The sequence below is a fragment of the Sciurus vulgaris genome, assembly GCF_902686455.1.
Source record: "Sciurus vulgaris genome assembly, chromosome: 2".
Lineage (NCBI taxonomy): Eukaryota > Metazoa > Chordata > Mammalia > Rodentia > Sciuridae > Sciurus > Sciurus vulgaris.
In genome coordinates this window covers 47,871,856-47,893,614 of record NC_136462.1, presented here as the reverse complement: position 1 = coordinate 47,893,614, position 21,759 = coordinate 47,871,856, and the positions used below count along the sequence as shown (strand labels likewise).

At 48.4% G+C, this 21,759-nt stretch overlaps 1 protein-coding gene across 3 annotated transcripts in view; it reads left to right on the top strand.

Moving 5' to 3' along the window:
- SAMD4A (sterile alpha motif domain containing 4A) overlaps window positions 1-21,759 on the top strand; it is a 208,364-nt gene that overhangs the window by 170,427 nt on the left and 16,178 nt on the right. For all 3 annotated transcript variants that reach the window (XM_079121134.1, XM_079121136.1, XM_079121135.1), the window contains 5 exons: window positions 5,496-5,817; window positions 9,106-9,191; window positions 14,408-14,526; window positions 18,566-18,767; window positions 20,049-20,175. In XM_079121134.1, coding sequence (XP_078977260.1) covers window positions 5,496-5,817; window positions 9,106-9,191; window positions 14,408-14,526; window positions 18,566-18,767; window positions 20,049-20,175 — 856 coding nt within the window. The remainder of the gene's footprint in view (window positions 1-5,495; window positions 5,818-9,105; window positions 9,192-14,407; window positions 14,527-18,565; window positions 18,768-20,048; window positions 20,176-21,759) is intronic.

The following is a 21,759-nucleotide window of genomic DNA, read 5'->3' as shown; positions in this document are numbered from 1 at the left end:
TAGACCACTACTGACTCCCAGTTCTCTGGCATGGGAATGTAAAACAGACGCCACGTATATATGACTTTTTCAAGGCTAAGAGGAAAGCAATAGTGAGTTTATTTGCTTTGACTTCTTTGAGAGAGTAAAGTCAAGCCTATCAGATGACCAGGTTGAGCTCACTTCAGAATGCCTGAATGTTTGGATGCTCTGTTCCTTCAGGATCTGATGGCCTGCAGGTGGGGAGGAACTGCTCAGTATATGCAGAGGACCGAGCCCCTGACTCTCTTTTTTTCCTATGGGAGATGGGAGGGACTGCCTCTCCTTCCCTTTGAGGTTGGGGTTTGTTGTTCAACACTGATGGCAAGTGACACTCAAATCAAGCATCCCCAGACACCCCTTGACTGACTATGCTGTTGGAAATGTTGTCACCATGCCCTTACCCCCTCTAGCATTCTTACCTCACATAGAACCCAGATTTCTAAGGAGATGGCTGGGACCCCGCCCGAAGCTAGTTCATAATCAGTAGTTGCCGCAGATGGGCTCTGTGTCCAGAGCTCTTCCATTCGGTTCCTGAACACTTACTAGGCAACTACTTGCACTTGATTTGCCCCATCCACTGGAGGCTGACCGTGAGTGATAGGTGGTTCCTGCTCGTGGATATACTGGGATGTGCATTGGGATGACCTCACAGCGCAGTGTGATCAGTGACATGCCCCAGGCAGAAGGGGAGATCTTCCTGGAATGAAGTAGGCCACGCTGCACAGGTTTGGAGGGAAACCTTTCTAGGAGCTTTGTGTTGCTGGGAGACTCATGAGGAGACTGTGGCAGGGGCTTGATGGGACCTTGAACCACAGCAGAGGCAGTGAGTGTGGAGAAGGATGAGAGGCATCCTTCAGAGATCATTGGGAGGTCTTGGCTTGGATGTTGTGGCATTTGGGGACAGAAATAAAGGAGGAATTACTAGAATGGGTAGAGGGAGTTCAGTTGAATGGGCTGAGTCTGAGATGCCTGTGGGACACAGAGATGGCAGGTTGGTGACCAGAAGAGCAGGTCCAGAGTCCAGGAAACAGCAAGATCTGAATGATCCAGTTGTGGGTCATCTGTGTGTATTGGTAGTTGGTGCCCCCAGACGCGTGTGTCAAGTGAGAAGAGCTGAGGACACACCCTGAGGGATACCATACCATATGAAAGCACCCAATATGAAAGTGAGCCCTGAGCTGTGCCCACTGCAACAGGAGAACGTTTGAAGCAGGGATTCCATCAGGTGGCACAGATGGGTCACATACAATGGAGACTAAACTCTGTCCCCTGAAATTGGCCAACAGCTGGTCACTGCAGCTATGTTGAGCAAAACTGCAGAATGGGAGGAGACAGAAGCAGACACCCACACACCAGCCCTGTGGAGGTGCAGTGAGGCACCAAGTATGGAATTGTAGGCTTCTCAAACTATTTGATAGGAAAGGAAAAAGCAAGATCATAGTGGTTACTGGGGTTGATTTGTTTCAAAATTTATCTTTAATAAGAAAAAATGTCTCCACGTGCTTTTAGACATCATCCATTCTTTCCAGCTGACTTCCAGATTGTGAAATGGAACCATTTCTGAATGTGGAACCTGGGTGTGGAGAAAGGAACACACATTCATGAACACGCACGCGTGCACACACACACACACACGTACACACACAAACTCACACTCACTTCAGTTCCATTTATTTCCCCTTTGAGGGAGAAAAATGCTTCTCTGGAAGTCCATACCTTTTCTTTGGACTCTTCTAGATCTTGTTCTTGAGGTTGGATCTGAGACCCCATTCTCATTAACTACTACAGAGAAACAGCAGTTGCATTTAATAGCATTAGGTAATAAGTATTTCTAGAATAATAATGTGTTATGTAGCACAGTGCATTTGATACTTTTAAAAATGTTCCACACATATCAGTGCATCTGGTCCTGACAGCAAACCTCCTAAGGTAACAAGATAGATGCTTGTTGTGAGAGAAGGAAACTCAGATAGTTGAAACTTCTAGCCAGCTGCTGCATGTTCCACCCTGGAAAAGCTCTCCAGTTTCATCCCTGGGCACCTTTCACCTGTCCTTTCTGTCCCCTCATGCTCTTTACTCGTCTTTTTTCTTGAAGCACCAGCACACATAGACACACACAGTAACCCCACAGTTCCCTGTCCTGACACCAGCATACTCTATGGGTCCCAAGAACCATGAGCATCTCAGGGCAATGACTTCTTTGCTTTTATATCCCCAATGCAGAACAGCTCCCAGCTGATGCAGGGCTCAGCAACTAATTGATGAAGGAAAAGAGATGAGAGAGAATGATCTAAGTAGACACAGTAGGCCTATTTTGTGAGAAGTCCAAATTCTTCTCACACGAAAGGAAGGATAAGGCCAGGGACAAATCACATCAGCCCCAAGGACACATCACATCAGTGCTGGGGACACTTTGGCTGACCAAAGCTCTCTTTTCCAGATGTTTTCTGCCTTGTCATTGTCACATGCTTAGGAAAGGCACTGAACTAACCTTTCTATAAGACCTAAGAAAGGCCAGAGCTGGGCTGGTTGGACAGTAATTTCCTTCCTGCTCGTCCAATGAGCAATCATTGGACTGCTGCCATGGACCGGACTCCCCATTATCTGCTTCCCAAATGAACTCCTCCTCTCAGCAGTTTTGAGTGGGCACGTGTTATTGGACAGCTTCATTTGCCTCTTTGTAATGTAGGATGATATTTTTGGTATAAAGGATCGATAGGGGCTTGTCAATGTGGAGAATTAATTCCCACAGCTAGTCGAGTGTGCTAGTAGGTTGGGTCCCATTCGGCTGTTTTCCTTCTGCTTCTCAATGTGGGTACTCAGTGTTGAGTTCAGGACTTCATTCTTAAGAGGTAGGAATGCAGCCTGATGGTCACAGTGCCCACCACCCTCTGATGCTGGTATAAACAAGGGCTTGGCTAACTGGTTGTAAGCCAAGTGTTATCTTTAAGACAGTGATTCCAAGTCCGGGGGCAAAACAAAACTCCACGTGATCCCTGGGAAGTTATATTTTACAGAGTGTCCAACATCACGTATCATGTTTATGCTTTCCTTTTTTGGTGTTCTTGCCCCAGTAGAAAACAAAACTGAGATTTGAACTTGGGGCACGGATGTTTCCTGTTTGAAGTTCAGCTCTGAGCATAACCAAAATCACCTCCCCTCTCAACCAAGCCTTCTTGCCAGGTGACAAGGGCAGGCAAGGGCCTGGTGGCAGTTGACACTGTCTCAAGCATGCATTTGCTCACCTAAGGGACACACGATGGCATGGCGGGGACACATGTGATGCCCCCCAACTCAGCTTGCTCATTTCCCCCTTGCGGAACCACATCCCCTTCTCTCTTTTCTTCCTTCTGCTCAGTACTGGACTGGACAGGAGCTTGGTTCCCTCACAACACAGGTGCTGGTCGGCAGGTGCAGTGACCCAAGGGAGGGCCAGAGTCCCCAGGTGGCACACAGTTGGGTCAGGAGAGGCCATAGGTGCTCCTGAGCGAGTCAGCTGCTTGCTCTCTGTGCCCTGCCCTGCTCAGATCACCAGTCAAGGAAGTCACACACACTCTGGCATCCAGATGCTTCCAGATGTTGGGAAGGACTGGTCCTGGGGCAGCTGGGAATTAGAACGATGAGCACACACCCACCACCCTGTGTATGGAGAGAAAGCAGGAGACTCTGAGGCCCTCCTTTAATGCAGACTGGACACTAGCTCTGGCCAGGTTTGGGACGCTTCTGGTGACTAACTGGAAATTCACTTCCTTCATAAAACCTTCATCCCAGTGAGGTAAAGGCACAATTCAGGTTCTACTTCCTGTCCTTCCTAACAACAAAGCAGGCCACCACTGACACCAGGGTGTGGCTGCCCAGGATTGAAGCACCTGAGTTCAAGGCTGCGCCCTTGGCCTGCCCTTCTCTGCTCAGCTGATTGGAAAGGTCTGGGTGCAGGAATGATTGTGTTCTAGATGTTTGCATTCCATGACATCAGTGAGCGATTTTTCTCAGTAAGAGAGGATCCCAGGAATGGTTTGGGTACTCGGGTGTCAAGCTTTTAAAATTATGTCCTTGCTATTCTGGGCTCTCAGAAGATAGAGTACCTCATTAGTGATCCAGACCCTGGCTGGCAGTCCTTCCTGGGTCCCAGGGAGAGCCTCAATTGCATGAGCACTGGGAGGCAGCATTGTGGCAAAGGGTCCTGGCCACCCACCATGCCAGGGAACGGCCCAGGCCTCCCACCGCCCTCCTCACCACAAGCACCCGGGCCAGTCCAGAGCCGTCCATCAGTCCTCCCAGAGTCAACTTTCCTTCTTCTAAGTAACGTCCCGCCTATCCAACTACGAGCAGAATTTTCTGAGTTTGTTTTACAACATAGAAAGACATGTCTATATGACTTACCGTCTATCATACATATGTTAAACATATGTTTTCCAGAATCATCCTTCTAAAACTGTCACTCCCATCCTGAAAACCCTCCCTGGTTTTCCATCTCATTTAGAGTAGTTTCTAATATCACTGCCCCTGCCCTTGGGCCTCTGTGACCTCATTCCATGCCTCCGCCCTCAGCCACCTGCACCACCAGCTGCTCATCCTCACACATGCCCACCTCAGAGCCTTTGTCTTCTCTCTACGCTGGGATGCTTCTTCCTGGGGACCTCCTCTAGTGCCACTCCCTCCAGAGGAATCCCGTCATGGCAGCCCTGGCCTGCACCCAGCCCCCGGCATCATGGATCTATCTCATGGTAGGATGTAAAGTTCCTGCAGGAATGCTAAAGGCTGTTCCCACCATGTCCCCATGTCTGCCATCCCTCTACCTGGCAAGGTGCTTGGTGCATAGGAGCACACAACACATAGCAGCACACAACACAGGGGTTATAACCTGCAGCTGTAAAAATACGTCATCACAATCACCCAATGAAGCAGCTACCATTATTATCCTCATTTGGTACTCAGGGAAACTGAGGGACAGAGAGGTGAACTCATTTGCACAAGGTCACACAGCAGTGCCAAAATTCAAACCTGGGCATTTGCCCCAGAGTGTGTTTTTAGTCACCACCCTGCGCTGCTTGTGTCACAGGTTGTGTGAAGGTGTGCATGAACAGAGTCCTTTATCTGGAACAAGGCTTACACAAGACACAAAGCCACCTATGACCCAGCTTTGTTATACGAATTCTATAAGGTGTGAATGTAAAACAAGAAATGCACTTTATGGAAAGGTGTTGAAGGCAGGAGAAGCAGTGGGCATTTGTAGATGTGGGATTTTCAGGTGGTGCATATTTTTCTCACTACACAAATCTGTATTTTCCTAATTTTCTACCTGGACTAATTAATGTTAGAATGATGAAATAAAAGTGGAAACTTTTCTGAGGATCATACTGAGGAAGGGGTCAGCTGCTGTGAGTCCTGAGAACAGCTCAGGGCCGGGGGGGCAGGTATGCAGGTGGCACTCGCCCAGATCCTAACAGAAGTCTTCTCCCCCGGTTGTCCAGGACATCATCGAGGGGGGCAGCCTGCGCATCCCCCTCCAGGAACTGCACCAGATGATCCTGACCCCCATCAAGGCCTATAGCTCCCCCAGCGCCACCCCGGAGGCACGCCGCCGGGAGCCCCCAGCCCAACACCAGCCCTCCCTGATGGGCCCCGAGAGCCAGAGCCCCGACTGCAAAGACAGCACAGTGGCCGCCAGCGCCTCCGCCGGGGCCAGCGGAGGGCTCCAGCCGCACCAGCTCAGCAGCTGTGATGGGGAGCTGGCTGTCGCGCCCCTGCCGGAGGGGGACCTGCCTGGGCAGTTCACACGCGTCATGGGGAAAGGTATTCTCTGATAGCACTAAGCAGAGACAGAGGCTCCTGAGGGGCCTCCCGGGTGTTGGGTAAACTGCCCATCCAAGTAGATGGCGGGAACTCCGTCTTCCAGATAGGGAAGTGTGGCTGGGGTCGTCCCATCGGGATGGAACTCCTGCCTCTCAGCGGGGCACACTGTGTCGGCATTCCCATTGGAGCCCGTTGGACCTGGGACCCTGCGGGAGGAAGGTGGGATGGACCCTGAAAAAGCTGGCTTCAGGAACAAACCACTTGGCAGCAGGTCCGCTCTCCACAGTCATAGTGACTGGAGAGGAGAGGAGAGGAGAGGAAAGCGGCAGGGCACTGACACCTGAGTCCAGAGCCCAGAGTGCTCCCTGCAAAAAGAATGCCCAGCCCATGGAGACTGTCCCTCGCTTCCGGAAGCATTGCAGAGGGGCCGTGATTGGGGGAGCTCTCAGCACAGAACTATTTTGTTCGCCTTCTCCAGGGGCTGTGTTTACATTCTTCCTTCAGGCTTGATCCCCTGTACAAGATGCTCTCGTGCTAAGAGCTTGTGGTTGGTTCTTTAGCATTTACTATGTACCAGGTGGTTGTCAGTACTTCACCTGGGCAGCTTGCTCAGTCGTCCCAACATCCCCATTTTACAGAGGAGGAAACTGAGGCACAGGCCAAGAAGCCCACCTCAGCTTACACAGCTGAGGGAGGGCTAGGATTGGAACTCTGCAGCTTCTCCACCTACCTACCTGGTTATGCCACACCTTCTAATTAGCTGAAGTTGGAGCAGGGTTGACTTCCATGTGAAAATGCCCCATGCCCCTGGCCTCTCCTGGCACCAGCCTCTCCTGACTGCCTCCACTGCCCTTGCCACCTCCATTCTTTCCACACAGAAATGCCTTCGAGTTTTCAGAAACTTACGTAGTCTCTTATTTCTGAGCCTTTGTGCATACTTTCCCTCTTTCAGGGACCTGGGCCCCTACTAGTCCATATAAAGCTTTAAAGATAATTGCAAAACAGCATCTTATCCCAAAGGATGCGTCATTGCAGGCCCTCACCTCAGAGTTCATTTGTGCAGTACATAACCTGCACATCTGTACTGAGCAGAACATTTCTTCCCTCATCCCGTTCTCTTCACCTATGTTCTGCCTCATTCTCCAAGTCTCAGTTGAGTCCTCATTTGGGCCAAGAAGGCTACCTGATCCCCTGGACTGGGTCAGGGATCCCTCACATGAGCCCACAGCCCCTTTACTCTCTGTTTTAGGCCAGTTCACACTGGATGGCAATTGCCTGTTTGCTTGACTATATCCCCATTAATCCGCACCACTGCCAGACCATTTTCCATAGCCACTGGATACCCTGCAGGTAACACAGTGCTTGGCTGCTGGCAGGTGCCTGATAAGTAAGCGGTGCACAAAGTGAGGAATGACATCAGTCTCTGCAGCTTGCAGTGTACCATGAGCATGCTGCATGCATGTCTGTGGGGCAGGATGGAATTCACAGCATCGCCCTTGGGTAAGCACCCAGGCTGCTCAGACAATCCTCTGCCTTTCCCAGGGCTCAGACCCTTATGTCCACGTCCCTGAAAATGTCCAACATTAGAATAATCTGTGTGTGATGGAATGCTTTGCAGGAAATCTCGATTATTTTTTTTAAATGTGGAAATAGCATTCTTTTCCTTTTGAAAGGAAAAACCATTTTTTCCCTTTATTGTCCTATATCTCAGACCATTTTAAAGAACCAAGTTTTCACTGATAGATATGGACACCTGAGCCATGTAGTTGCAATAGGAACATCCCCCACCCGGGCAAGTTCTTTAAAAAAGACAAATTCATAGAAATGTGGTTCAGGAGAGGACTCCTGGCTTCCCTCGGGGCTCGAGGGCTAGGGCAAGTCCTTGATCTCCTCACCTCCCATGGGTGGCGGCTGCCCTGCACATGTGGTCCAGCACCCCATCCCTGCGAGGAGGTCAATGGTGGGCTCAGCCCTCATGTTACGACACTTCTGTGGTTCTGCTTCTGTTTACATTTTAACTACTGTGTATAAAGTTATAAACCAAACTCATGCTCAAATTAAAATGAGGCAAAGTGAAAATCAACCCCTCTTCCAAGCTCTGACATCTTCCTCCCAAGAGACAGTCACTGCAAAGTCCAAGGATGTCCTTTCAAAAACTTTGTCATCATGTGGATATCCACTTTTACACACACAGGTCTTCTCTTCTGCAACTTGTTGTTATAGTTTTAAACAGTAAATGCTTTGGCTGTTTCTATCAATTAAAATAGCGCCATTGCATTCTTTTTTAAAGGTTGTATACTGTTGCACTATATGCACAAACCATAGTTTATTTAACAGAGTCTCTCCCTATGAATGAATGAAGATATTTTTGTTATTATACATGACGCTACACTGAAAAGCTGTGTACAAAGATGTGGAATAAATGGAATTCTGTAACAGATTGGTTGGAAAGAGGAAGAAACCAAATATGATGCCCAGCTTCCAATCTTGATCTGCTTGAGTGCCAGATACCCTTGCTCTCTGGCTACTTCTGTCCTGCCACTTGGCTTGAAAATGCCACCAGCAAAGCCAGAGCCCTGTGGCCTCTAGGTTGAGGGCAGAGTGGCCACCATATGTGACCATGCGAAGCCCAGTGCCCGCGTGTATTCTACCTGCAGATCAACTCGGCTCTGTCTTTATCAGCACTTCCTTGAGCATGGAGGTGAACCTGTGTGTGTATGAATGTGGGCATCGCTTAGAGAAAAGAACTCTCCAGCAACTGAGCGGCAGGTTTCCTGCTCCTGTGCACGCCCACACGCCTCACAGCCTAAAAGAGGTGCCAGACTCGTTCCTCCACAAACACCACTGCCTCTCCACCTGGCAAGAGGGGTGCAGTTCATTCATAAAATGGTGAAGGCTGCTCTCCCATGGCCTCAGAGGACTTTGAGTCCTTTGAAGCCCCCTCATACAGAGCCACTTGCAAGGACTGAGCTCAGGAACCTGCTGTTCTTCCTATCACAGAGTGTGTGTCTCCGGCTGATGGCAGAAGGCTTAATATAGAATGGTATGACTGGAATTAACCCAAGGGGCTTCTTGGGGCGAGGGCTCCAGCGGTGACCAAGCCTTTGACTCCCGTGGAATGAGGAGCCTCCTGGTCTTTTTTTATGAACCTTATGTAAAGCCGAGACACACATACCTCTCAAAATCTTGGTCGTGAAAGGAAATCAGAGGCAGATCTCAGAGGCTAGAAGGGATGTGTGTTGTCCTAATCTGTCCTCGTCATCTTTTTTTCCTCTTCTTACTTCACAGTGTGCACACAGCTCTTGGTCTCCAGACCTGATGAGGAAAATATAAGTTCCTATTTACAGCTCATAGACAAGTGTCTAATTCATGAGGTGAGTAGTGACTGGTTTTATCAAACTGTTGTCCTAAAAATTAGAAATGCTTCTCAGAGTTTCTGTGGTATGATTGTTTTAGTCTCCAACAACTTGTTTTTAAAGGGTGGATGATCATTAATAATAGTTCAGGCAGAACTCGGCTATGGCTGCCTCAAACCCAGACACAGCTTATGTGTTACCAAAGATTCACCCAGACCCAGAGCTCTGCTGTCAGCGGAATGCCTGAGAGGACTCCTGACTCCAGAAGAATCCCTGAGTGGGCAAGTCTGGGTGGTAGACACAGCCCTACCACTAGCCCCGGGTGTTTTTAAGTCTTTTTAATATATTGTGTTGAAACATTTTGCCTTTTAGTGCAGGAAAACTGGAGGAGGGAAAAAGGAAATACACAAAATGATTAATGGATGTGTGTTTGTGTGTGGATAGATGGCTGTTTGGACTGTGGTTTTTTATAGGAACTGTATGTGCCATATGTCCTTTGGAAGGAGGGCTGAGGCAACTGAGGCCGTGCCTACCAGACTGTGAGAGCACATTTTTCATGTACAGAGCTGGGCAGACTCCTGGGCATGCGTGGGCTGGTGGGCACATAGGGAGCAGGAGTTGGGCCTCAGATCCCAGCATCCAGTGGTTCCTTGGTCATACATGTCCATGCACAAAGAGTTACAGAAACAAGGTCTAGGCTACAGAAAACTTGGAACCAGAGAACCTACGTGGTCAGGTCTTTTTTCACAGGATTTTGGTGGTTAAACAGTCCCTGAGCTTCCTCACCTCTGCTTGGCAGGAGCCCAGCAGGCCCCAAGGGAGAAAATGCCCAGCATGGCAACCTGGCCTGGATCCTTCCCCACTTCCCACTCATGCTTCCCACACTCCAGGCCACCACATAGGCCTTGGACCATGGAAGGTTTTTCTTCAGTGGCCCTCCGCCAGGTCCGTGACCTGAGGCTACCTGCTCTCATATGCTGGTTCCCAGTCTCCCCAGGATTCATCCCAGCCACTCCTTCCCCACTCCCCGAAACCTCCATCCTCACAGTGCCTTCTCTGGGCAGCGTGAACTCTTGTGTGCCACCTTCACTCCAGCCAAAGCCCTCTGTCAGTGTGAGCACCACTGTCAGCTGCCTGGGTCGGGAGCTCACTCACATACACCATTCTCTGGCATATGCAACTGTTTCAAAGTGCTGGGATTTTTGCTTTAAAAAAAAAAAAAAAAAAAAGTTTATTTTGGTTTGTTTTTGTTGTTGTTGTTGTTGTTGTTGGGGTTTTTTGTTTATGTTTTTTTGTTTGTTTGTTTCCCCTGCAGTGGTTCCTCCAGAGCAGCCAGGCACTATCTAATGATTGCCAAAGCCTGAAGGGCTTATTTGTGTATTTCAGAAAGTGACAAGGCACCTCCCACAAGCCCCAACTAACCCTTTACTATTTCTAATCTTGTCACTGCCCTTGTTTTGAGTCGAAAAAAGTGACAGAAAGAAGAGAAGGCAAGATCACACTGGAGGATCTTACAACTCATTCTTTCTGTAGAAATTTATCGAGAGCCTAGGCCGCCCTCCTAGCTAGGTGGCTTATGATGTGAGGTGAGACAAATAGAAAACAGGTCATCACGTACATGTCAATAAAGCCCCTGATAAGGTCCTCCCCACACGTCCTGGAGCTCAGAGAGGAGTGCCGGTACCTAACCAGAGTCAAAATCTGGGCATTTCCTCAGAGGACCGTCTCCAAGCTGATGGCCACAGGCCAGCTCCAGGGCTGCTGTGGGGCAGGCTCAGTAAGGCAGCGACAAGAGCCCAGGCAGAGGTGGTGTCTGGAGGGCCCTGTGTTGTCTTGGGGAGGAGGACATCGTGGGTGGGTTGGGGAGGATTTAAACTTCTGAAAAAGCAAACCGGAACACTGCTTCCTCTCCCACACCCACCCTCAATGCCGAGACTTCAAGATATGCCAAGATGAGGTGCCTTCCACTCACCTCCTGTTGCTGAGCCCTGAGACAAAAATAATGAGTCCTCCAGCTGCCTCTGTAGAACAACCTGCAAGCCTCCTAATTGGTCTACAGCAGCCCCGAAATGTCGGCCTGCCGCCTCTCACTTTCCTGCTGTCCTGCAGGCCCTCCCTGGGCACCCTGACTCTCATTTTGCTTTCCCCTGGCAGCCCCAAGTGACCCAATGCAAAACTGCACTGTGTGGTCTCCTCTGCTGACTGCCTAAGCGACCTTTCTTCTGCGGGAAGGAAGGAGCCTATGACTCGTCCACTACTCTGGATTCATGTCAGGATGGAGGGGCCTGTGTTCTGCTTTGCAAGGAAAAATGTTGTTCAAGGCTTTTTGTTATTATTTTAGTTTGAGAAAGTGCAAAAGTGCCAAATGATTTTCCATGGCTGGGGGTCATTTGGTGTGGTCAGAACACACCCTCCCTGCGAGGCCCGTTGAGATGCAAGCCCGCATCCAGGGGAGGTTAGGCTGCATTCATGAGACCTGGCTCCCTCTCAAAGCCAGAGCATGCTGTTCCTCAGTCGGCTGAGAGAGGGCAAGGTGTTTACTAAGCCCGGAGCCCTCCCTTCTAGCTACCTGGAATAGAAAAGGAAGCACAGGGAAGTTTTACTTGTGAGAGCACTTTGATTCCTGGTTACAGCTCCAGTCTTCTGGCCTTGCTATCCTGAAGTGGTTCCAGGGTTCTTGTCCCTTTATGAGACTTTTCATCCAGCACATAAACTACAGGACACATTGCAGTCATCTTCCTTCAGACAGAATTATGGGTCTGGGCCTGACGGGGACAGGGGACTCAGAACTGGCTGACTGGTGGTGTCTGGATGGCCTGTAGGTATGGAATCTTCTCTTCCCTGCCAGACCAGAGGCAGCTGCTCCCCAGCCCAACCAGTGGAGGGGCTTGTGGTGAGATGTCATGCATTACAGCCACTAGCAGACACCCTATAATGGAGTACTACTTTGCAGGCACAGGAACCAATTTTCAGAAATCCCTGGAGCCAGTCAGGACATAGCTCTGGCTTCCTGACTTGATGCTTCTTGGCTGAGAAGACCCAGCCACACCCTCACTCAACACTGCCAAGGGACTGGCTCCTATCTGCACCCCAAATTAAAAGAGACTGACACCCCAATAGTGAGTGAGTGAGCTGACGTTCCTGTTGAGATATAAACAACTCATCTTGTTGGATGCTTTTTGCCACCATGGGAGAGATCATATACATAATAATATCCTTAGAAGGACATCTATAAGGTGGGCCACTTACTCCTTAGTGACTCGGACACTCAGACCAATTATCCTTCAGGCTGGCCCCAGACCAGTTCAGTATTATAGGTTCAAGACCTTTAAGTTGTTTGGTTTGTGCTCCTGTCGGGGCTAAAGGTCATTGTTGAATATCATATGTGAAGAACATGTATAGACCACCCCCAAAGGGCAGGTTATAGCATCTGGGAGCAGCCTGTGGTGAATCATTACTAACAGCACATTCGAGGTATTCTCAGTGCGTTCCATGTGTGCTCTCAGTTCATTCTCACAGTGACCCTTTGAGCAAGGTATCACTACACTCAGTTTCTGGAAGGAACTGTCTTGGGTAGAGGAACTTCAAGGGATTCATGCCCTGCTCATCTGCATCCAGAGCCCTTCTCTGACCCCCTGAGCTGGACTCTGTTCCCCAAATCACCTTGACCAGCACAACTGCATCTTGTGTCCTCAACATTTGGCTGAATAAACTGTTGACCAGTTTAGTAATCCTTCCTTTTAGTAATCCATCAGAAACTCCTGCCTCTGTGTGTGTGAGTATAATGGGACACTCAGTGAGCATCACCTACAAATGAGAGGAGCATGAAGGAGAACCATCCTTAGCCATGTTCCTCTAACTCCAGTGGGGCACCGAGGGCTCTGGTAGGTTAGCCCTCCTTGGTGAATATGCCCCATGGCATCTGGTTAAGATCACCCAGGAGGAAGGGGTTTGCAAGCCGTCAGTCACATTTCCATAATGTGAATAACATCATTTTACTTTTGTCCACAGAGTTCTCCTATGTTTAGGTCCTTAAAAGACTATGCTTCCTTAAGAAAAAATTAAGCTGTCACTTTTTTTCTTCATTTAAGGAATCTGTTTCCTTTATGGGAACTTGTCATTTAGTCTGTTACTCTAAGTAATATTTTATTACTACTTAAAGGCTTTCATGCCTTATTGACAAAACTGCTTGGGAGTGTTACCTCTGTTATTGTTATTGCTAATCAATCAAGTCAGGTGGCTTCCCCACAGCATGTGTTCTAAGCCACAGTTCCAGGTACTTGATGGTGTATGTTAAGTGAGGTCTTCACCATCTAGGACATACACCATCTAGGACCGTGTGTCCTAGATTGTGCATGCTGTACCTGAACATTCACCAGGGTACTTGCTACAAACTCAACCTCCCTAGACAACCCTCCAACTCTATTTAGTGAGGTTCTGGTATATGGGAAGGGGCCCAGGAAGCTGCATTTAATAATCTCCTTGGCTGATTTAATATGGTGTGATTTGAGAGACCCTGCATTGGGAACTCATGACATTGGACTGTGGTGAGTGCAAAGACTTCACAGAAAAGGACACATGATGTAGATACATGTTACAGGGGTGAAGGCAAAACATCCCTACACACCAATTGTACTAGAAAAGACTTGAGAGGCCATCAGATCTACCTATTTTCCTAAACTATGACCAAGGTTTAGGTGCACTGGGAGTTTCTGTAGGGCATAAGGCTGCTTAACTAGAGATTTCTCAGCAAAGCTCTAAAAGGCAGAACATCTACTCCATTCTCTGAAGCCCTACCAACCATTCCAGGGTTACCACACACCATCAAGCAGATTGATTTTTGGAGTGGTTTAGAATTTCCATTGATTATGAAAATGCAGGGAGTCTGCAAAAGCCAGAGTATTCAACAATCAATTTTGCAATTCATTTTGGGTTAATGAGTAGAGTTCACAGAGAAGTCGGAAGAGGGGAAGATGTACAGATCTGCCAGAAACGCAACCAAAAATGAGGGTTGTCAACATTTTAATGCATGGACCTTACCAGGTGCCTCCAATGCCAAATAATTTGAATCTTCAGCACAGGTGGCTCCCAAATTAAACGACTGTTTGGACCAGGGTGAAAACAGGTGAAGAAAAGGCAACCACAGAGACTGATGTTTTCCCTTATTAATTGCATGTTTTCCCCTCTAATGTCAGGCTGCGTCACCCATTTAAAAGTCCTGTTTGTTTCTGCAGGCATTCACAGAGACGCAGAAAAAAAGATTGTTGTCATGGAAACAGCAGGTGCAGAAGCTCTTTCGGTCTTTCCCTCGGAAAACCCTCCTAGACATATCAGGATATCGACAGCAAAGAAAGTATGTTGGGATTTCGTTCTTTGTGATACTCGGTGGTTCCCCTGTGTCTCTCGGGCTGCCTCTGTTCCTGGGGCAGGCATATGGTGGGGCATCGCTCCTTCCCTGTGGCGACTTCCAGAGTTCCAAATCGCATTTGTTAAACAGGTGGGGCTGGGGAAAGGCTGTTAGGGAGAGCATTCCCAGAAGAAGAACTGAATGTGAGCTTTTGTAACTCAATTTACATTGTTAAATGATATTAGCCTAGACTAGCCTGGGAAGCGACAGTGGGTATGATTTAATGAATGCCAGCGATACACAGGTGGTTGATCCACAAAGGGGGCTCCAAGAGTACAAAAAATGGGCCCTTCTACCAGCACCTTAAGTGGTATGCAATTTTTTTTCTCCCTTCTAGTGGCAGACAAGCTAATTATAGTTGGTGGCGGGGTGAAGAGCCCAGTGCTAGTCTATTTTGGTCTGAGCTGCAGTCTAATAGTGGAGCAGTACCATTCTTGATTTTTTTCATAGTACTTCAGCTTCTTGGATGCAGTTAAAAATAAGCCTGGTTGTACATTAGAACCTGTTCCCTTCATATGACTTTAAGCTGAGGAATCCAATTGCATATTAAAAGTGAACTGAAATGAAAACTTACAGGAGAAATTAATGAGGGGCGTGGGAGTTAATGCTCGAACAATGGCGGGGAGTCGTTGGGAATTAAGGGAGTGATAATACATCCTGAAAAGAATCAACATTCTATTTTACATTTTAAAACATGAACAGATAATTTCTTCCCTTGCAACTAACAGGTTCTGTGAGGTGCACGGGCTTTTCATTTCTCAGTGCATATATAGAAGCTCTGTGTTGTTAAAATGTGGGACATTTATTTGCATAAGTGTGCCTTAAAACAACTGTTTTGTATTATTTAAAGGGAGGTAAGGCCAGCTGTAGTTTGCAAAAGTCTTCATGAACTATTTATTTTAAAACGAAAGTGTTATCACATTCCAGCATATAGCACTGTTATTTATTAAACAAACATTTATTTAGCACATACTATGTGCCAAGTGGTATCCAAGCACTTAAAAATATCAATACATTTCATCCCTGCAACAACCCTATGAGATAGAGCTGCTATTATTAACCCAATTTACATATGCGTTGGTAGGCAGGGACACTCAGGATGTGGACCAAGCAAGACAGCGCCAGCCCTGGATTAGTGCTCTTTACCACTGCTGAGCCAGGCAACTCTCATGGTCTGAGGTTGAGGAACACTATTGCCAACTTCCTGGCCCAAAGCCATCTGGGGTTGCCAAGTCCTGCTGGGTTGGGCTAGACCACCTCTGTGCTCTTGAGGACTCCCAGTGGCCCAGATGAAAGACAAGATCTGCTCTTCATCCTCCCTTTTTCTAAAGGCAGTACCTCTCCCAAGTAAGGGAAAGGAGGCTCCAGACTCTGCCCTGGGGAAGCAAGCTCCAAGAAGACAATATTCAGAGGTTGAAGTTGAAGATAGGGCTTTTGAGCTCTTTGCTCCTCCTCCCCAAAGTCCCATCCTCTGCCTCTGCCAGCCCTGTTTGATTCACATCCTTGATTCTCAGGACAAAGCAGGGACATAACCTCAAGCTTTCCAGAATATTAATGAGCTATTGCTTGGATTGGACTAATGCAAGGCTTTCCAGGTTGGAATCCTGATAGTCCTCTTTTTATTGATTCAATGAAAGAATGAATTCAGTCATCAATTGTAGATGTTCAATTGGATATCACCAAAACCCTGAAAAATATTATGTTCTCCTAAGTATTTCCTCTGGGATCTTTTTATACTATTAATTTGCTTTGAAGACCCGTTTCTCCAATAATGCGAGGGTAACTACAGCCCAGCCCCTGCTTGAATTATCACAAATCCCAAATTAATTGCTTCTTATTTATGTCATTTTATCAAAGACTTTTCATGCATTTCAAGGTAATGAAATCAGATTTAGAAAGAGAAGGAGGGGCACAGATACACAGAGCAGGAGAATAAGAAAGGAAAACTTACTTTTGTCACTTTGTTCTTTACACAGAAAGCATGATTATTTCATTAAGCCTAGAGATCTTAGGTAACCTAAGCGTTCAGTTGCCAACAGCAGCTCAGCAACCTTAGCTTTGTCATAACCTACTAAGGACACAGTAGCAGGGTCTGAAAAATGACAGCCTTGTCGAATCCTCCCGCATCACATCCTAGCCCCAGAATGTTCTGGGCTCAGCTCTCCTCTCCCCAACAGCTGAGACCTAACTCTAGGAGTCCCAAGGTCCCTCATTTCTCTGGTGGCTGTCCCATAACAGCATCCTCTGCTGTTACATTGCTCAAGAACAGCCTTGCCTTCCTGGAAACACAAATCATTTTAGCAACACTCATTGACTGCTGTGTTTTGCATATGAAATAACTTTCTCAAATCCAACCAAAAAGGAAAGTGAGAAAAAGCTATGCACACTAAATAAGGAAAAATACCATAGCAGAATACTGAATCATCTACCAGGTGGCCAAAATTCTGACTCCAGAAACCAAAGGACTGATTTTCACAAAAACAAACACACAAAAAGCCCACTTGATCCTTGTTTCCACCTGTTTTGTACCTCAGTATCCTCCCTCCAAAGGTCTCTAATCTCGTGAAGTTAGTTCTACCTCTCCTGGCCCTAATTTCATTCTGAGATTATGTTTTTAAAGCGGGGCAGGGGAGAGACCAAGAACCCCCAAGCATCGTCCTCCTGCACATTTAGATGAACTTCTGACCGGAATCTTCCCTTGGCCACAAAAGGGAAACACACAAGTCTGGAATTCTCTTCCCTATCCCATCTCTCCTAGGAAATTTTGGAATTCTGGGGTGAAGAGAAACATTTTCTGAGATCTACTGCACTGCAGGCTCAGAAGACCCTCCCCCTGTCCCCTCCCTCCCCCCCACCAGCTCTCTTGCACAGGAAATGACTGTTCAGCGGCCCCTCCCCCCCCCCCCCCCCCCCCCATCTCTCACCAGCTAACCTACGTCAAGCCTGTCTGTCGGAGTCTCCTCGCAGGCGAGGTACAAACTCCCCAGTGTAGCTGGACACGAGAGTCTACTCCATCTAGTGGCCGTTGGCGATAACGCATCTCCACTGAACCATCGCGAACGACTTAGGCTGACTCTCTTGGAAAAAATGTGCTGGTTCTTAAAACCCTGCTGGCTGCTGTGCAGCCTCCCAGAACCTGAGGCATGGTGGCAAAAATGAGTTCTTTAGCGCTGAGTTCACCCCGCCCAGAGGAAGCAGCCTCCTGCATGGACCCAGGAGAAGCCTGGAATCTCTCCTTTGAAAGGCCCACCACAAGGAGGGCCTGTGGCATGGATGGCAGTCCATGTCCTACATCCAGGGCACTTCGGAACACTGTCATCTCATATTCCTACTCTCAACCTGAGAGTCAGCCCCAAAGATGGCACGGGCCCTGTCACTGGGACAAGCATGATGGCCAAGACTCATTCATTCATTCATTCAACCAGCATTTACTGTGGCAGAAGCTGATATAGTCACTGGACATACAGGATTGAGGAGCACAGACTCTTTTTTCTCATAGAACTTAAAATTTAATGGGGTTCACAGGCCTCTCTTCTTCAAGTCTGCTGCAGAGACAGACAGATGAGAACTGGACCATGGTCTGATGGAAGGAGTTCTGGTTCTGGTTATGCCACTTTCTTGCAGTGTGGCCTCTTGTAGGGTGCTGTGCCCTAGTCCTCAGCATGAGAGATTGGAGCAGACCTGCTTGGAAGGAGGCAGGATAGCTTAACCATCTGGGCTCACATTCCGCACTGCCCCCTGCTGGCTCTGTGGCCCTCACAAAATTAAGGTCTGTACCTCTGGCTCTAAAGAGATAGTGCACCTACTTCATAGGGTTGTCATGAGGGTTGAGTATAAGTGTCAGGACAGGACGTGTGCTGTTCATCCTAGCCCCTCCCTGGCACAGAACACCTCACAGACCTCTTACCTGTCAAAATGCGAGCAACCGGTGTTGGGAGGGCTGAAGAATGATTGATAGTCTCCTGGTTCTTTTTCCTTGTTCTAGTCGCGGCTTTGGGCAGTCCAACTCCCTCCCGACGGCCGGCTCTGTGGGCGGTGGCATGGGCAGACGGAACCCACGCCAGTACCAGATCCCCTCTCGGAATGTCCCTTCTGCCCGCCTAGGCCTCTTGGGCACCAGTGGATTCGTCAGCTCCAACCAGCGCCACACCGCAGCCAACCCTACCATCATGAAACAAGGAAGACAGGTTTGCCTGCCCCGGGGAGCAGGGAGGTCAGCCAGGCTCAGAGCCTGCGACTTCAGGACTTCCCTCCAGATGAACTGGGGTGGGGAGAGAGGTCCAGGAGCTAAACTGAGGGATGACTGAGCCCAGGCTGCCCAGCACTATGCAGGTTATTTCTCTGGGAGGCAAAGCAACCCCATGGCTGTGCTGGAGATGCCCGGCACGCTGTAGTCTCAGGAACCCTGCGGATGAGGACCTTTAAGGAGACGTGCCCCAACTAATTCTTCTTTACCTTGATCCTTGGCCTACCCCAACAGATCTGTCACCTCCCAGGTCTGGGTTCCAGAGAACCCTGAACATTTAAGGAGCTTTGTCCACCTTTTTATGTGTGACAAATAGCTCCTTTGTCCTGGTTCCAGCTGTGATGGAGATTTAAAATTAAATTAAATCTGAGAGAGGCTATCAAAGGGAACGTGAGCACATTCCCAGATGGTGAAGGCCAGGTTGCCCAGAGGTCCTTACTGGGTGATCTAAAGCTGACTCGTTCCATGGCCCTGCCCTTACTTTCCACCTGTGTCCTCAGCCCTGTGTGGCCCTGCAGTTGGCGCTGAGACTGGAGAGACACAAGCAGGGCTGAGGCTCTGAGTGCTCATGAGAAACTAAGGAATGAGAGATTGACTTACAAACAGGAAAACCACTCCAGGAGAGACGGGTGGATTCCGTCTCAAAGGGAAGTGGCCCGGGGTCTGAGAAATCACCATTTTGTGATCATTGTCCCCAGCCCCCCCTGATCAGGGGGCTGTCACCGCCCAGACACACAAGCCGAGTTGGGCCAGTGCGTTGCCAGCTGAGAGGTTCTTTTTCTTCTCCCACTCACTGTGGAGTAAATTGTAAGAAACTCAAAAGGAAAAAAAAAAAAAAAAATCAAAGAAGAGCCTGAAATAGTTTGTACTCTTTGTTGCAAACATTTATAGAACTCCCCCAGTTCCTAGGAAAGTGGCAGGAAAAAGCAACACATGGAGTAAAAAAAAAAAAAAAAAAAAGTTTTGGAGCTAGTGAGGGAGAGAGGTGGCCAGATTAAGCAGAGCTTAGAGCCAGGCCTGGGAATAAGCATATGGGGAAATCCAGTGAATGGAACTTACACCCTGTGAACATACAGGTGGCAAGGCTGCCTGCCAGCTCTCTTCCAGAACTTAGGAGTGTTCTCCTGGGACATTTGCCTCCTGAATTCTGCCTGGGGCTTTGCTACCCTTCCCCTCCTCAGGATTTCTGGACTAACGGACCCCACTTTGCCTCCCTCACTAGAACCTCTGGTTCGCCAACCCTGGTGGCAGCAACAGCATGCCCAGCCGCACCCACAGTTCCGTCCAAAGGACCCGCTCGCTGCCTGTCCACACTTCTCCACAGAACATGCTGATGTTCCAGCAGCCAGGTAGGACCCAGCTCTTGATCTCTCACTTCCTTCTCCCCTTGACACAGAGCGGAGGCCAGAATGCCAGAATAGATGCCCCATGAACTCAGCTGGAAAGTGCTTAGCCTCAACTGTCACCACGCATTCTTCTGAGCTTGTAGAAGTCTTTCCTTTTTTAAACTGTGCCTTGCCAGCAGGAATATCGGCTGCTTGGCTGGGAGCCAGCACGTGGAGCCCCAGAGTCACTTACAATCTGACGGGGATATTTTTGATACTAGTCATATTTCTAGATTGATTAAGCCAGAGATATCACTAGAGGGGTTCTGTGTGTACGTGTGTGTGTGTGTGTGTGTGAAGTAAGAGTGAAACAGAAAACTCCATCGTATTGAACTGGTTTGGGATTGCCTTGAGAAACAATGGCTGTTGGACCAGTCACTTTTCCTTTACCTGGTTAAAGAACATGACATGACCCACTTCAGGTCAGTTTTACTAGTCATCATGCCTCCTGAAATAAGGTAGCCAGAATTGCCTAAAGTCAATAGTTTCCTGAATCCCTTCTCCTTGTAGGCAGGAATCTCTTATTCTCTGAGACAAGCAATCCATAAACCTATCTAGATGTCCCCCATCCCAGCATAGCTGTAGGAAAACACCACCCTGGACAGTAGAGGCACTCTGCATGGAAGGTCCCATGGGAGTCCAAGGAAGGGAAGTGTCCTGTGGCCCAGGGTGGGACAAGGAAGCTTCTAGGAACAGGAGCTAAGCATCAGAGGTGAAGAGGCAGAAAGAGAGCAGGCAGAGTAGCAGGCAGAAGGAGCCCAGGAGCAAGACTGCACAGGTATAGTGTCACTGCATGGCCCAGAAGCCATGGCTAAGCTGAATCTGGCTATGGTAGAAGCAAGCAGACCAAGACAGCTGTTATAGTCCTGGTGGAGGGGTGGGGACAACTTTGAATCCAAGCTGAGGAACTCAGAGTCTGGCCCCTCTCAATAGGGAATTCACGGGAGATTTTTGAGCTGTGGGTCAGGCAGGAGAATACAAACAGGGAGACAGGTTAGAGGTAAGCCGGTGGGGAGTATGCTGAAGAAGAAGACCCACCCCAGGGAAAGGCATGTCATGACAGGAAGCAACGACCTTATGGCCCAGTGCTGTAAGAACTGCTCCTTTACTTCTAAAACTCATTTGCTCACTCTTGCTTAAAACTCCTTTTTTTTTTGGGGGGTGGGGGGGTGGGCAGTGCTGGGGTTGTGGCTCAGTGGTAGAGCGCTTGCCTACCATGTGCAAGGCACTGGGCTCAATTCTCAGCACCGCACATAAATAAATAAAATTAAGGTCCATGGTCAACTAAAAGAAAATATTTTTTTCAAAAAACTCCTCCCCCCCCCCTTTTCCTTTTTCATTTACAACACTTGTAGCTATTTTGTGGGGTTCTGAAGGTCTTCTCCCTGGGTCATTTAGTCCAATCCTGTGTTCTCATGCAAAATTTCATTTAATTCATTCTCAGTAACAATGAATCTGGGTCAGGTAGGATGGCACCTGCCTATAATCCCAGCTCCTCAGGAGACTGAGGCAGGAAGATCACAAGGTCAAAGCCAGCCTGGACAACTT